The 17,290-nt window shown below is 38.9% G+C and overlaps 1 protein-coding gene across 2 annotated transcripts in view; it reads right to left on the bottom strand.

Moving 5' to 3' along the window:
• Positions 1 to 15,982, bottom strand: part of HEATR1 (HEAT repeat containing 1) — a 53,903-nt gene extending 37,921 nt beyond the window's left edge. The window contains exons 1-12 of one of the 2 annotated variants that reach the window (XM_001157116.8): positions 15,809 to 15,982; positions 15,339 to 15,512; positions 14,552 to 14,768; positions 10,862 to 11,003; positions 9,258 to 9,359; positions 8,221 to 8,361; positions 7,217 to 7,428; positions 6,925 to 7,058; positions 5,404 to 5,506; positions 3,908 to 4,018; positions 3,378 to 3,495; positions 2,227 to 2,334 (exon numbers count right to left, since the gene is read on the bottom strand). In XM_001157116.8, the coding sequence (XP_001157116.3) occupies positions 2,227 to 2,334; positions 3,378 to 3,495; positions 3,908 to 4,018; positions 5,404 to 5,506; positions 6,925 to 7,058; positions 7,217 to 7,428; positions 8,221 to 8,361; positions 9,258 to 9,359; positions 10,862 to 11,003; positions 14,552 to 14,768; positions 15,339 to 15,480 (1,530 nt within the window). In that variant the 5' untranslated portion in view covers positions 15,481 to 15,512; positions 15,809 to 15,982. The remainder of the gene's footprint in view (positions 1 to 2,226; positions 2,335 to 3,377; positions 3,496 to 3,907; positions 4,019 to 5,403; positions 5,507 to 6,924; positions 7,059 to 7,216; positions 7,429 to 8,220; positions 8,362 to 9,257; positions 9,360 to 10,861; positions 11,004 to 14,551; positions 14,769 to 15,338; positions 15,513 to 15,808) is intronic. The other variant, XM_063809640.1, reaches the window with a different exon arrangement.
• Between the last annotated feature and the right edge of the window lie 1,308 nt (positions 15,983 to 17,290).

Genomic DNA, 17,290 nt, shown 5'->3' with positions numbered 1-17,290 from the left:
AAAAATAGAGATCATTTTTTAAATATAACAAATAAAAGAAAACAATGTATATTCATTCACAGAGAAAGAAAACTAGGACTGCTAATCAACCTGAATATATCCCTATCTATATGTGGCAGGCAACTAAATAATATAAAAAACATAGGTCACTCTGTTGGGAGAAAAATGAAAATTCACAGAATTCACAAAAATTAAGTTAGCCAGGCACAGTGGTGCATGTCTATAATCCCAGCTACTCTGGAGGCTGAGGTGGGAGGATTGCTTAAGCCCAGGAGTTTGAGGCCAGCCTGGATAACATAGCAAGACCCCATCATTTAAACAAATCCTCAAGAGCTAATAAGCAGCCATATATCTGAACCTGGAGTTTAGAATAAAACCTATGTCCTGTCATCAATGGAGAAAAGAAAATGAAACATGGTACGCAAAGGAGGACATCAACTGCAATTACAATCCTCAAGCCTGTAAGTTGAATGTATGCTGGGCCGGCCCTTCACCGAAAAACTAACCAAACCCAGAGAACAGGAGAGAAAGGCAGTAAAAGAAGGAAGGATGAGAATAACTTCAGAAACAGAAGATTCCAGGACTCCCCTTTATTCTAGAAGAATTTCTTATCACTGAAATCCTCCTATCACAACAAAGACTATTATTCAATGAATTTATTTAACATATCGACAAAATAAACCTATTGGCAGTTTACAAAAGCTGAATTCATGTCAGATCAAATAAAGCAACATTTCTCAAACCTGAATATTACATCAGTCACTTTCAAAGAAACATTCTCAAAGATCTAAATGTTGTTTGTTGTTTATACATCAACTTAAAATTAAGTATAACTCCTTCTTAAAATATAGATGACATAAAACAAAAAAAATTTTTTTTAAATCTACAAGGGAAATACTAAAAACTCTATAAAACCAATAAAATTCAAATGAAGATGAACTTAGTGTGATTAGTTGTAATTAGCTGAAATTAAATTTTACTGATCATATGATTTTACTTGTAGTAAGAATCTGCTTCTAATTGCTATGACACAAGTTCTAGAGTTCGGCACGTTTACACTGCCATGTGCTACAAGGAAACTAAACTCTGTTACCACTTTACTCTGTTCCAGAAATTTCTCAAATATGCAAATCATGGTGCATAATTTTAGATATGACACAGATGGAGCATTCCTATTTTAATTATAGTAACTATAGTAAAATGTATATACAATTAGCACCTCACACCCACAATTTGAAGGCTATGTAAAAAAATAATGAGTCCATCTGAAATAAAGAAAAATTGTGAGAAAATAATACTACTATCAGTGGTAATTTGTAATTTAGCAAAAATTGTACAGGGACTGCTTGAATGACTAAAGTTTGGAAACTACTATTCTATGTGCATCATTACCAAGTCTTCATACCAATGCCTTTTGGTATAAATGCAAATTAGACCAAATTATTTACAAATAAAGTCAGCCTCAATACATATTTGAAACCACTAACATTTTAAAGACAAACGAAACTGCAGGCACCAAAATCATGGAACAGTGTTCAAAAGTTATCATTCAAATGTCCCAAAATATGTCTTCATCTAAAATTAAGACTATCAAAATCAAATTTCTCGGTTTTTTTTTGAAAGAGTCTTGCCCTGTCACCCAGGCTGGAGAGCAGTGGCGTGATCATGGCTCGCTGCAGCCTCAACCTCTCACGCCCAAGAGATCCTCCTACCTCAGCCTCTCAAGTAGCTGGGACCAAAGCGTGTGCCACCAAACTTGGCTAATTTTTTATTTTTTAAACTTTTTTATAGAGAAGGGGGTCTCCCTATGTTGCCCAGGTTGGTCTCAAACGTTTGGGCTCAAGTGATCCTTCTCACAGAGTGCTGGGATTATAGGCATGAGCTGCTGTGACCGGCCCAAAATCAAATTTCAAAACTAAAAAAACTCTCAGATAATTAATGAACCTACGTGAATTAATCTACAAATTCCAGTTTGAAAAACACTATAGATAAACAACTGTCAATGTGGAAACATAAAAGTAGTTGTTATTAGGTTATTGTTAAAATGGGGACGACTGGCATACACAGTCCTAAATATTAGTCTAAGGTACTCTCATGAGGGTTATTCAACTCATCTGTATCATTACCCACTTATCGATTCTAGGTGGTAACTTCAATTTCTTATTCAGAATTACACTGCTCATCATAAGAAAAAAAAATCATATAAAAAAGCGATCTGAAACAAACCTTTGATGTTTTCATGATCTTTTTCAAATGATTCATGGCCAGAATTCTCACAGGAGCAAGTGGATGATTCAGGCTGAGCATCAAAGAAGTATCAGAATCTGCTAAAAACTACAGGGTTCAACATAGTTATCAAATGATTTCACTTAATCTGAACAGTCTATGATCAAGAATAAAACCCAGAGAAAACCACCCCAAATTGCCCAACATTTTCAGTAACAACCATCTAACTACAGAAAACAAACAAAAAAATGCAAAATCTTTGTTTCTAGAACATCATATGAGTTGCAATAGATGAAAAAATTTGTATTGTTAATGGTATGATTTCATGTATACTTGTGTCTATGTGTAGGTTTAATTTAGTCAAGTAATTCTACAAAGTAATTTTGTATTTTGTATGCATATCTGATAAATCACCTAAGATAAATCCCTGTTTTAGCACCTCCCAGAAGACAGAATGCAACTCATCTACATGATATAACAAATAGTGACATTCAAATTCGTGACAACTTAGTTCACTTACGCAATTAGACTAAAAAGAAAGTCTATCTATCAACCTAAGATTTGGAAATGCAACACCATTAAAAATGAAAGTCTAATTATGGAAGAGAAATACTGAAACAATCATATTTCTCTTCATAATTATCTGTTTTTAAGGCTAAATATAAGAACTCCTGCTTAAATGTCTAACCTCTAGTATAAAGCTTTAGGCTTGAATCACCAGAAAATTTCTCAAGTTTTAATGTGATCATGAAATAGAACCCATCTCCCCCTTGCTAATCAATAATATAAATAGCCATCTGTGGCTGGTACACTGGAAAGCATAGACCTAGATGAAAGACAGAGAATGCTAGAAACCTACATGAGGCCGTCCTCTGATGATTCTTAATGAATATCCCATACAAAATTCTCAAACAATACTTTTCCTGAAATAAGTATCACGTTCATAGTTATGTACAAATTATTGTACCTTTCTCCAATTATTCTATTCCTGCCTCAGAGCCGTACTTCAGGCAACTAGGCAAACTGTATAAGATTATCTCTGTAAAATTTTCCACACAAGGGAAAAAAGTGGCAAATTTCCTTCTGGAGCTCTTCACATACCCATACAAATGTACCCCAAATTGTCATAATTCCTTTGGAGAACAACATACCTGATACTTTCCTCCACTTGTAGAAAGAGAAACAAACTGATGGAAAAGCTCTTGTTTTTTCAGATCTGCAATTTCCTTTAAGTGTTCCTCTAACACAACGTCTAATGTTCTGGGGTATCTGGGAAGCAATTAAAGAGTGAATTCATTATTCTTAATAAATTTATTAATCTCATACACCATACACATATAAAGGAAAGACATAAAATCTTAAAAATTACTGAGACTGTGACTTAAATTTTAACAAATGTTGTAGGTAAAACCAAATGATATTGGTCAAGTGTGTTACTATGACTACTCCAATAACAAAATAGTCTCTCTATAAAAAATTATACTCTCCATAGCCCCCACACAACCACTATTTCCTCTTATATTTCAAATATTTTTGATTCCGATACTCGCCCCTTCTTGAAGAACAAATTTAAAAAGGACAGTCTCTGTACAATTCAGTATATTAAGATGTGACTTGTGAATCATATCTTTATAGAACAGGAAGTACTTTAGAAGAGCATAAACATACACACATAACTTACTTGCTTTCTAAAAGCCTAATGAGTGGAAGAAATTGTTCATTAAGCAAAGACACTTTATTAGAATCCATTTCTTCCTGTGAACTATATGAAATATACTCTTCAAATAGAAGGCTGTAAAAAAAAAACAGAAATATCAGCATACATAAGAGTTACTATTTATTGAGTACCTACTATATTCTAAGTGCTTTAGAAATATTATCTCTAATTGTCATACTTATACAAGGTATAGTTTAATACTTATTTTACAGATAAAGAAACTAGAGGCCTGGTGTAGTGGTTCACACCACTGGCATTATAATCCCAGCACTTTCGGAGGCCGGGGCAGGAGGACTGCTTAAGGTCAGGAGTTCGAGACCTGTCTGAACAACATAGCAAGACTACATTGCTATTTTAAATGGTGCTGGCTCACGCCTGTAATCCCAGTACTTTGGGAGGCCGAGGTGGGCGGATCACCTGAGGACAGGAGTTTGAGATCAGCCTGACCAACATGGTGAAACCTTGTCTCTACTAAATATACAAAATTAGCTGGGCATGGTGGCACATGCCTGTAATCCCAGCTACTAGGGAGGCTGAGGCAGGAGAGTCGCTTGAACCTGGGAGACGGAGGTTGTAGTGAGCCGAGATTGTGCCATTGCACTCCAGCCTGGGCAATAAGAGTGAAACTCCATCTTAAGGAAAAAAAAAAAAAGGAAAAGAAACTAGAGTGTAAGTCTTCCAATTTGCTCATGAGAACAGCAATAAAAGGCAACATTCAGTAAGCCCTTCTGTGCCAGAGTGGGGTTTCACATTTTAAGCCCCAGTCTGATTCTAGAGCCTATGTTCTCAACATTACTACACGTGTATACTCTCCTTTAATTCACAAACCAACTCTCTGAGCAAAGGGGCATGAATGATGCACACCAACACACAGGTACTCTCTTGATCCTACAAAATGGCAAAGCTACATCCAGACTAACCTCCAAAACTTACTATAGCCCTGGAAGTGGTAGGCGCAGAATTTACACCTATGTCTGACTGCAACGCCTACATCTTTTCACTGTATCAAGTTGCCCATTAAGAGAAAAAAAAGAGAAAAAAAAAAAGAAAAAAGAAGACTGAATTATCTTTAAAGAAATAATCCTTACTCTATGCTTACCTTCAATATTGTTTCTAAATGACATTTACTGCGTTTTAATTGTGATGTGTTATTTCAGATATTATGGTCCATTTACTAAGAGAAAACTTCAAACGGCCACAAACTGCATTTAGTTATTACCCAAATTTGTCTTAACCACTAACTTTCCATTTTCATCTATAAGCACTAAAGACATGCAAGAAAAATTACTTTTGCTTTTAATGCTGCCAGTTACTGGATTAAGTACTTATAGTTAATGAAATGATACAGACAAAACAAGATATACATTAAAAAGGAATACTGGGAAATTTCTAACCAATCTTGAAAACTATACTGAGTCACAAAAATGTAAATCAAAAGCATGTCAAAAATAATAGCTTACCTAGCCAACAAATGGTCTAAGTTGTTCTTCAGTGATATTTTTGTAAGTATAGCTTCTAAGTGTCTCTTGTAGATTTGACCATCCATTCCTTCGGTTTCTTCTCCTTAATATGTAAAAATTAAAATTGTGTTGGGAAAAATTTATTTTGCGAGCTAACATTATTAAATTCACTTATAGCAGAAAATCGTTCTCAGAATAAAACACACACACTGATATCCAGCTTTTTATCTATTTCCACAAGTGCATTCCACTTATTTAGTCATTTATATTTTTTAAAGCTCTTTTGTATAGATCACCTTCATTTTTCTTTTATCTAAAATTCTCTATTTTTAACAAGTACTATCATGCTTATAACAATAATAAAACAAAAGTCCAAAATTAGTCTTTCCCCAGGTCACATTACAAATTAGTTGTGATGGTGCCAATCAACTATCTCTGAAAACAGGTTAAACTTTTATCTCAGAACCCACCCCCTTACTGAACCAAAAGCTGTCATCTATTTCAGATTTATAATAAACATATGAATCTGATCTTAGCCCTTGCTTTCAAAGACTGGGACATTATTCATTACCTTCAGAATAGGAAGAATACATTTTCATTTTGCTAGTCACTTTTCTAAAATGCATGTTCAAACCAAGATTTGGTTACAAAAACCTCATTTTTCAGTAGACTGACATAAGTTTAGAGAAGTCTTTCTTAGTATTCTCCAAGTAGCAACAGAACCAAATGTTTCTTCCTAGTCCTTCTGTATTTATTAAAAGACATAATGCAAATAATCACTTTCTAATTATTATTATTATTTTTGAGATAGGGTCTCACTCTGTCGCCCAGGCTGAACTGCAGTGGCACAAACACAGTTCCCTGTAGCCTCGAACTCCCTGGACTCAGGTGATCCTCCCACCTCAGTCTCCCGAGCAGCTGGGACCACAGTTGCATGTCACCATGCCCGGTTAATTTTTGTATATTTTTGTAGAGACAGGGTTTTGCCATGATCTGCCCATCTCAGTTTCTCAAAGTGCTAGAATTATAGGTTTGAGCCACCTGGCCCTCTAATTATTACTTTTTGCTTTGTTTCATAATTTGGATTTTTATGTATAAAAATTTTCTTGGTCTTATATTTTTAATTACTCTAGGGAAAAAACTTTTTTGGCAACTGGATGAGATATTCATTGTAAATGAATCACTAAAGTTCATTAAATACCTAAATGAGAAGGCAAAGGTTTACTCAGTAATAAATTTTAAAAGTATTCCAGTCTTTCTCATGTAGAGACTATTTAAGTATTTAAGAACACAGATCTTAAAAAAAGTAAAATTCTAAGAAATTACTCAATTAACAATGATCTCTCTTCAACCAACCTGCTCCCCACCCCAGATGTTTCTCACTTAAGAAATAGACAAGTTACACAAGAACAACTGGAAAACAGAAATTTTAAATATTTTAAAGCTGTTAACCAGGATATGGTTACTATTTTAAGATCAAATCTTAGAAAATTTCTGGACAAAAAATATAAAACCACATACCTGTAACATGATGAATGATGGAGACGACCAGATGGGGAAGCATGTAACGCAGAAGAGGACTGACATCGTAAGTTTCAGAAATCCCATGAAGTATTGTAATAAGATCAGGAACATTACATAAGTGAGGGAATGGCCTTTGAAGAAGCAAAAGTACATATCGTGTTGACTTTACAAGTTAGACAATGAGTAACAATATAAGAAAATATATAATCACTTATCTTACAAAAAAAATTATTCAAAATAATTCTATTCACCTCTGACTAGCACCATTTCTCAATTCAATTGTACATACTTTTTCCCAAGGCTCTCTGGCTTCTGTCTCTGCAGGAGCACTATCAAGCAACTTAATCCATCCTTGATCAAAGAGGGAATCTTGGTCAATGTTTTGATGATCTGTGATGCCAATGAATTCACAAAGGTATCTTCCATGGTCACTTTCACAGAAATCTGACATATTATCATGTATGTTGCAGCTCTGTAATCTGGTAAAGATGATTTCAATCCCTAAATATTTTTTAAATATAAGGAAAAATGATAAACCATATTATTTTCTGCTACTTTAAATGTTAATCTGACAAACTAGAAATGTCATAGAGATTAATACAACCTAATGCATAGTCAATCACTCTTCAGACATAAACAATAAAGGAGCTGACCCCTTTTTTCAGAGTGGATACAGAGATGAGACAAGTCTGTTGAACGAGACAAAGGATCTCAGAAAATTTCCCAACTCAAACATCTACCACATGTCCTAACAGGAGCCAGTAAGCTCTTCTTTTATACATAAAATCCTACTTATGGGAGGGAGACCTCAATCAGATCACTAATGGAAGAAACAAGTCTGATGAAAGGTCACAAGTTGGGACACTGGTGGGAAGTGAAAGCAGTACCTCCACGGGGCACCTGGGAGGGCAGCAGGCAACAAGGCACTTGGGAAGGAGAAACGCTGAGAGGCAGGAGCCAGTGCACAAAGAATACTGAGAGGCTGCTTACGCCTCAAAGAGACTGTCTGCTCCGTCCTCCTTCCAGTGAGGTACAAAGACTGCTATGGAAATCAATCTAGGAGATGGCCGCAGGACCAGACAGCCAATATTTATTCTTAAGAGTCCTAATTAAGGTCCCAGTCCAGTGAGTTTCTTATAAAAAAGTGTCATATTTTCAACCTAAAGGCTAAATCTCAACTATCATCTGAAATAAACTGTCAATTTAAAAACACTTAAATCTAAAAAAACTTTCGAAAGCAAGAAAATTCCTTTAAGTACAAAATAATCTACTTAACACATCAGCAGTGCCAACCTTTTGGATATAGGGAAATAGTTTGGCGATGATATTGTCTGATACGTCCTCTGCAGCTACCAGCGCCGACACTATGGTAGAAGCATAGAAAGCCAAGAGCACCCTCAACTGAGCTGAGCTGCCCGGGTACTCAGCAAAAACCTGAAACAAGGAACACAAACAAAACACATTTAACAGTGAAAGGCAGGTAGAAGGATTGCTTGAGACCAGGAGTTCAAGGCTGAGATTTCAATGAACTTTCATGGCACCACTGTACTCTAGCCTGGGCGACAAAGCAAGTCCATGTCTCCAAAAAAAAAAAAGTGAAAGGCCAAATAAATATTTACAGCTCTCCTGAATTACCATATGCAACAATGAATACACAATGTGACAACAATTAACTGCCTAATGATATTCCTAACATTTTTATTTTTAAATTTTTTTTTTTTTTTTTTTTTTGAGATGGAGTCTCTGTCGCCCAGGTTGCAGTACAGTGGCATGATCTTGGGTCACTGCAACCTCCGCCTCCCAGGTTCAAGCGATTTTCCTGCCTCAGCCTCCCGAGCAGCTGGAATTACAGGCATGCCCCACCATGCCCAGTTTATTTTCGTATTTTTAGTAGAGACGGTGTTTCACCATGTTGGCCAGGCTGGTCTCAAACTCCTGACTTCAAGTGATCCGCCTGCCTTGGCCTCCCAAAGTGTCGGGATTACAGGCGTGAGCCACTGCACCTGGCCTTAAAATTTTTTAAACAGCTTTCCCAGGTTGAATATTCCTGACATTTCTAGACACTCTCTTCGAATAGTCACTGTAACTAGAATCTGGCAAGGAATAGACATTTATTTTTGTAGAAAAACACCTTTGGTGATAAAAGATTCTTAAAAAAAAAAAAAAAGATACGGACTCTCAAACTGCTCCTGCTTCAAAACACCAGACCATTTAACAAAATAAATTTATCCAAAGTATCACTGTTATTAGGGAATGCTTTAGTATGTTTTCTTCATTCAAAGCAAGCAATCTTTTCATAAAATTATATACTCATGAAACAGAATGCTCACCTTCACAGATTTTGTCACCAAACTGCAAATGAAATCCATGAATCCAAGATCTTTGTAGCAGTGGGTAATCAAAGTTCCTTTAGCTAACGGCACTCCAGATTGCTGTTATTGATGGAAAGAACAAACTAGTAGCAACATTCATCAACTGATCCTTATTTTAAAGCATTTACCCTAGTAATGTCTTCATACTGCTACAATTCATAAATAAAAATATAATCTCTCCTTATAACTGGTGGTGGTGATGAAATTAACACATAAAATCATGTAAACTTAGAAATTCAAAAGAGAAGGTCAGCAATGAGGGCAGAGGTATTTAGTGAAAAATGTTTGCTTATCGTATGTCACATTTTGAAAGGTATTTATCAAAATCTGGATTCTCTAGATTCTTAGTAACTTTACTGGTTCGATTTGGTTTCTGAGCCACTATGATACGCTTCCGTCATTGCTTTACAATAACACTAAGAACAGAAATAGACTAGGAAACTGCACAACTTATACCACTATTCCCACCATCTAGCGTTGTACATGGTATGTAATAGACGCTCCATAAATACTGATTAAATAAATGAAAGGAGAATTTTAAGTGAACTTTAGTAGGTGAGTAGAGTTTGGCTACCTGGAATAAGAGTACCTAGGGAGCAGCAAGGTCCAAGGTAGATTAGAGGAAGAATAATTTTGATGCTATGGGCAGAGTGAATGTTGGGAAGAGCAGTTTATGAGCTTTATCAAAGGCTGGCCTTCTCCAACGTTCTTTAGTTCAAGTGCTTTACGTTCAGATTCTTAAATTCTCCTTGTAATTAAAAAGTCCTCATTACTCCTGTCTTACTAATTCTGAACACTGACCCCACTACCATCATCAGCCTAATGTGCACAGCCTCGTGATCTGTTAGCTTACTTTCATCCCCATTCGCCTCCCCCCCTACCCTGGATCACCATGCCCAACATGCAGTCAAGTTCCTGCTAACAACATACATCTACTTTCCTCCACCATATGTTGCAAACAAAGTGCTAACGGTTAGTCAGTTGGTTTTCCTACAATAGCATGCTGTCTTTTCTTACCCAGACCCTTCCTGTTATACAAGCATCCTTTTCTTAGTCTGTAAATTAACTCCTAGCATCTTCCTCACAACTTTAATAAATTCTTGAAACCCCTGAAGTTATCCTTATCCTTTTAATTTTTGTAAGTATTTCCTGCCTTTCTTCACCTTCAACTTTTTTTTAAGTTCTCAGTTCCAAATTTAAAATGCCAAATGGCATGGTACAATACAAAGGCACAGACTCTGGAATCAGATTTGGGTTCAAATCTCAACTCTGCCACTTTATAGTTATGTGAACTTTGGCAGGTAGCCTGTCCTCATCTGTAAAAATGAAGTTTTGTGATAATCCAAGATAATATAATGTACATTGCCTAGCCTGATGTCAGATACTAAATAAAAGCTAGATATTATTAACATTAATAATAGTTTCAATTGGAAGTCAAGAAATAAAAATGATGGAGGTAGTTATCTGGACTATCCCCAGGAGCAATGACTTATTTTTTCCTAATTAAATCCCTTAATCAAGATCTGTAATGATTACAGACATATGTCATTCAGCAATTATACCTTAACTGGCAACAACCAGAACCATTTGTGCTTTGAATTATTAATTTTTAGAAGCTGTATGACTCGCACAAATATTCTTGTCTCGTGGTATGGCAGAACACAAGCAATGAGGCTATCTTGATTATAGAGATGTATATGGAACCTGGGGAAAAAAAGCAAACAGTCCAACTGAACACAAAACTTAATAACAAGCACCTATTTCCTCACATGCCCAAACTGTATTATTAATAAGCTAAAACAACCTAGAACGAGTAGCAGTAAAAATCACAAAATTATAAGCAAGATACAGAGCATTTAAAAAGTCCTCAATTTTGCATTCACATATCCCTCAACATGGTCCAGCCAATTCCTATGCAATATCTTTGAATATTCCACATCAAAATATACATCCCATTAACTTTCTCTCAGCTTTAAAATTTTTATTTAATTTTTTGAATAGAGTCTTGCTCTGCCACTCAGGCTGGAGTGCAGTGGCACGATCACGGCTCACTGCAGCCTCGACCTCCCAGGCTCAAATGATCCTCCCACCTAGGTCTCCTGAGTAGCTGGGACCACAGGGGAGCACCATCACAGCTGGCTAATTTTTTATTTCTATGTAGAGACTAGGTCTCCCTGTGTTGCCCAGGCTGGTCTGTCAACATTTTTTTTTTTTTTTTTGGAGAGGGAGTCTTGCTGTTGCCGAGGCTGGAGTGCAGTGGCACAATCTCGGCTCACTGCAACCTCCACCTCCAAGTTTAAAAGATTCTCCTGCCTCCGCCTCCCAAGTGGCTGGGACTACAAATGCATACCACCATGCCCAGCTAATTTTTTTTTTTTTTACTTTAGTAGAGATGGGGTTTCACCATGTTGCCCAGGCTGGTCTCCAACTCCTGAGCTCAGGCAATCTACCTGCCTCAGCCTCCCAAAGTGCTAGGACTACAGGTGTGAGCCACCATGCCTGGCTAAGATGCTTTTTCTAATTCTGCCAACTGATCCCTCTTCTGTGAAAACTCTCCTATCCTTTTACATCGTGTACTTTTTTTAAACAGTACCATACATTGCCTTTTATTAGATTTTTTTTTTTTCCAGAGTCTACTTGGTCACCCAGGCTGGAGTGCAGTGGTGTGATCTCAGCTCACTGCAACCTTCGCCTCCCAAGTTCAAGCGATTCTCATGCCCCAGCCTCCCAAGTAGCTGGAATTACAGGTGCACACCACCACACCCAGCTAATTTTTTTTGTATTCCTAGTAGAGACAGGGATTCACCATGTTGGTCAGGCTCGTCTCAAACTCCTGATCTCAAGTGACTGGCCTGCCTCAGCCTCTCAAAGTGCTGGGATTACAGGCGTGAGCCACTGAACCCAGCCTCTTAGTTTGACATACGGTTTTAGCGGTTACTTTTTCCATGAAGCTTTCTTCAACTATTCCAGGCAGAACTATATCCACAAAACTGTGCTTCATCCTTTATTATGGCATTTATTTCAAAACAGTAATCAACGGCAACCTACTTATCTATGTACTGAACTTAGTATTTGCTGAATAAATAAGTTATCTGAAGACATAAAATGAAAAATCAAATGCAAAAAAGTATTCCTTACATTAATGATTTGGGGGTAAAATTAGGTGCTAGAAAACAGATGGAAATATTACAGACTTTTAAATATTCTTTGTCTGATTGCCCTAATGTTCTGACAATCAGAAGACCCAAGTTAAAATTATGTTTTCTCGATGACTCACTTGCTTCTTGAAAAAAAATTAGTTTATCCCCACGTCTCCATTTTTTGTTTTTTTTTTTTTGATACGGCGTCTCCCTGTTACCCAGGCTGGAGTGCAGTGGCGTGATCTCAGCTCACTGCAAAATCTGTCTCCTGGATTCAAGCAATTCTCCTGCCTCAGCCTCCCAAGTAGCTAGAATTACAAGTGCTCGCCACTGCACCCAGCTAATTTTTGTATTTGTCACAGAGACAGGTTTTACCATGCTGGCCAGGCTGGCCTTGAAGCCATGTCTCCAATTAATGGAATAGAAATCTACTTTTAAAACATGTAAGTTGGACTGGATGTGGTGGCTCATGCCTGTAACCCCAGCACTTTGGGAGGCCGACGAGGCAGGAGGATCGCTTGAAGCCAGGAGTTCCAGACCAGCCTGGGCAACAAAGTGAGACACTGTCTCTACAAAAAATGAAAACAAAAAACAAAAAACAAAAAACAAAAAAACTAGCTGGGCATGGTGGTGCATGCCTGTAATCCCAGCTACTTGGGTGGCTGAGATCGGAGGATCATTTGAGCCCTGGGGGTCAAGTGGGCCACGATCACACCACTGCACTCCAGCCTGGGTGAATGAAATCCTGACACTCAATAAAATAAAAATAAAAAAGACAGCCATGTGCGGTGGCTGTGGTGGCTCACACCAGCACTTTGGGAGGCTAAGACGAGTGGATCACGAGGTCAGGAGTTTGAGACCAGCCTGGCCAACATGATGAAACCCCATCTTTACTAAAAAAAAAATACAAAAAATTAATTGGGCGTGGTGGTATGCGCCTGTAATCCCAGCTACTTGGGAGGCTGAGGGAGGAGAATTGCTTGAACCTGGGAGGTGGAGGTTGCAATGAGACGAGATCGTGCCACTGCACTCCAGCCTGGGCGACAGCGCGAGACTGTCTCAAAAAAAAAAAAAAAAAGACATACATATTGGGAGAATAAATAAAACAAAAATGTGTATGCTGTGATGTGACACCAATATGTGAGAAAATAAACTAAGCTTACTGAGACAATTCCCAAAGCAGATAAAAGATCAGACCTTGGAAATAAACTTTAGCTGTATCCCAGCTCTGCCACTTACTAGCTGTGTGACTCAAGAAACTTAATCCCTCTAAGCCTCAGTTTTCTCAACTGTAAAACAAGGATAATACAAATAATCTCACCAGAGGAATGCTGTGAGAATTAAATGAGATAATGCAGATAAAGTGCTTACCAGGGCCTGGTGTATAAATGCTCAGAAACACATTAGCTATCATTGTTTTTCTCAAGTAGTGGTATTTCAGAGGATAACACTGCCTGCTTCCCCAACCATCTTGTTATTTTGCCAAGAAAGAAGCTTAGTACTCACTGCCTCAAGTGTGCAGGAACAAGCTGTAATGGCAAAGTAGCATGGGCTCTTCAGAACTAACGAGGTTAGGCTGGGCGAGGTGGCTCACACCTGTAATCCCAGTATTTTGGGAGGCCGAGGCAGGTGGATCACCTGAGGTCAGGGGTTAAAGACCAGCCTGGCTAACACAGTGAAACTCCATCTCTACAAAAACACAAAACTCATCCAGGCATTATGGCAGGTGCCTGTAATCCCAGCTACTTGGGAGGCTGAGGTGGGAGAATCACTTGAACCTGGGAGGCAAAGGTTTCAGTGAGCCAAGATTTCAATATTGCACTCCAGCCTGAGTGACCAGCAAGACTCTATCTCAAAAAAAAAAAAAAAAAAAAACAAAAAAAACTAATGAGGTTAGACCATTTACTCAAAATCACCAGTAGTTCTACTTTTCACTATCAACAAAAAAGAATTTAAAGGCAGAAGAGCATGCTTATCTCACACAATGGACATTGTATCAATCTCTTAATATACCTAATTTTTCAGCTTTAACTTGATAAGTTCTCAACTACTTTATTTTTTACAAGACCAAAGTGATTAGCCCATAGTTATTTCTGTAATTCTATTAGCTACCTGTGAATCAACCACTCCAGACACTTCTGTGCTGGCTTAAGCAGGAAGTAAGGCGACAAGTGAATAAGGAATAATGAAATGTTTTCATCCAGCTGTTTGTTTACTGCTTTGGTCTGAACACTTCGCTCCAAGGTTTTTGCTAGCTGACTGAACAACGGTGCTTCAAACTGCTCAAAGGAAGGATCAATTCCAAGCAACTCTTCCAGGCCAGTACATCCTAAATTTCAAAAAAGGCCAGTTTATTTAACAATCCTTCGTAAGCAAATTCATCCCACCCCTCTTTTACAGTTTTACTTACCCCTAAGAAGTTTCTGAATTCTTTAAGTACATATAATTTATAATACAGTCCCAAACACTGATTTCTAGTTTTCAACATTTAGAGTAAATCCTATCTCATCTACTAGAACAGAAAGTACTTCATGGCAAGGAACACTTTTTTTTTTTTGGATATCCCCTACAATAACTAGGCCAGTCCTCTGAGAGGACTTCTCCGTCACCCCAGTCACTGCCTCCATCCCCCTTTTAGCTGTTCTTCTCTTTGACATATTAGTTGACCTCTCTAATTTTGTTTCTTCATCTGTGAAATCCAGATACCTCTACTCATAAACATTTCAAGCACCAAGCACCTGACTGTTATGTTCTCTTTCCCTTAAAAATATACATCAACATGCTAGAAACTGCTAAGGAAAAGGACGGGACAGAAGAGAAAACAAGGGAAAAAAAAAAAAAAGTAACATCCAGAAAACAAACGCTTCCAAGAGCTTTTCTAAGTTAAAAGATGGCTCACCAATGGCGAAGGCGGTGTCCCTGTCGATTGTGGCCGCTTCCTTAGGGTCAAATAACAAAGAAGCAACTTCATCTCTAGATAAGAGGCTGGCATCACTTTGAGGGAGGGCGAGTCGTTGCAGCTGCTGGGCTAAGGACGTCATCTTTCACGCCAGCGGAGTTTTAATGACACGGGCTAAAAAAAGTAAGCACTTTGATAAGTTTCTACGAAACTATAAGGCGCCTCGTAAACAAACAATTTTCTTCTGCACTCAGCACCGTCATGGACACACAACGCGGCTGTCCTGAGATTTGTGGACCCCGGAGATGCAAAGACGATGGCAACAGCGTTAACAACTAATTACAGTAGCGGCGACCGCGCCAAGGCTTTCCTTCAACCCTGATTCCGCAGATATCCGGAAAACTCTTACCCTCCCTCGATATGCCGCCCCCATCCGCAGCCACATCAAGCGGCTCTGTGCTCCTCCTTACCTAGAACTGGGAATTTGGGTATATCTTGGAAGGCAACAACTCTTCACAGCACTTCCCACATGGTACCAAGGAGCCCAATCCTCACCCGGAAACCTAAAGCATGCTGTAGAGCAACTTCCGGCTGCAGGCACTACGGCAGGTGAAGAGGTTCAAGCTTGCCGGGAATGCGACGAGACAGCTCCGCCTCCCGAGACGAAAGCCCGCCCCTCAGCCCGCCGGACTCAGGCTCAAGTCCGAGCTTCGCCTCTGTAGCTCCGGTCTAGCGGTCTGCTCTGCGGCTTGTGTCTGAAGCTTTCGGTCTCTGGATGGGCCTTCTGTGGGCTTTAAGGATCCGTAGCCGGAAACATTCTTTCAGTATATAGTGATCCAGCCTTTACTAGGTGCCAGCGGCACCGCGTAGTGCTGAAAGCTACGGGTTGTGAAGTCACGTGGTTTGGGTTCAAATCCTGGCGCTGGCGCCTGTCGGCCGGGTTAACGCCACCAAATTATTTCATCTCTCCGAGCTTGTTACTTACTCTACAAAGTGGGAAGAGGCCGAGATTGTCGTGAAAGGAGCCTCTGCTCCTAGTGCAAACCGATCTATAAATGCTGGACTCCACCGCCCCAGAGCTTGGGGGAGATCTTGTCACTCCTCTATGTTTCCATTCCCGAGGGGTAAATGGCATATATTTTCTTCTTTCAAAACGAATCCTAGTCAGGCGCGGCCTGTAATCCGAGCACTTTGGGAAGCTCAGGCGGGCTGATCACCTGAGGTCAGGAGTTCGGGACCAGCCTGGCCAACATAGCGAAACCCCGTCTCTACTAAAAATAAAAGAATTAGCCGGACGTGGTGGCGGGCGCCTGTAATCCCAGCTACTAGGAAAGCTGAGGCAGAAGAATCGCTGGAACCCGGGAGTCGGAGGTTGCAGTGGGCCAAGATCGCACCACTGTACTCCACAGAGCGAGACTGTCTCAATAAATAAATTAATCGAATCCTGTTGAGGTATAATTTACAAACAATGGTTGCACCCACGTCAGTGGAAGAGTTTGATGACTTTTAGCAAATGCATGTATAGGTGTAATGACCTCCCCAGTCAAAATGACAGTTTCCATCGCCCCTAAAAATTGTCTCTTGCCTGTTTGCGAAGATTCCCGCAACCACTGGTCTTCTTGGCCTCACTACAGATAGTGTTGCAGAAGAGTATCCTTATGTATGAATATACCTAATCTGTTTCCAAAACACTGGTATGCGCTAGAACTAGGATGAACTTCGTCTTCCAGACGAAGGAGTGAGATCTGATGCTCTGTCTTTTCTGGATGCATTAATTTCTCCGAAGAGCTCTGCGGGGCCAGGGGGTCAAGTCTTTCTGTAACCGTCTTCCCTGGAGAATGTCAGAAACACAGCTACAAATTTGGAGGCCCTGGTTGTCTATACCTCATGCAGATTCTCTCCCATTTACAAACAATCTTTTGTTGGTTTGCTTTAAAAGCATTGAAAACAAC

Source organism: Pan troglodytes, chromosome 1, assembly GCF_028858775.2.
Source record: "Pan troglodytes isolate AG18354 chromosome 1, NHGRI_mPanTro3-v2.0_pri, whole genome shotgun sequence".
Lineage (NCBI taxonomy): Eukaryota > Metazoa > Chordata > Mammalia > Primates > Hominidae > Pan > Pan troglodytes.
This window is presented reverse-complemented; position numbering and strand designations above follow the sequence as displayed.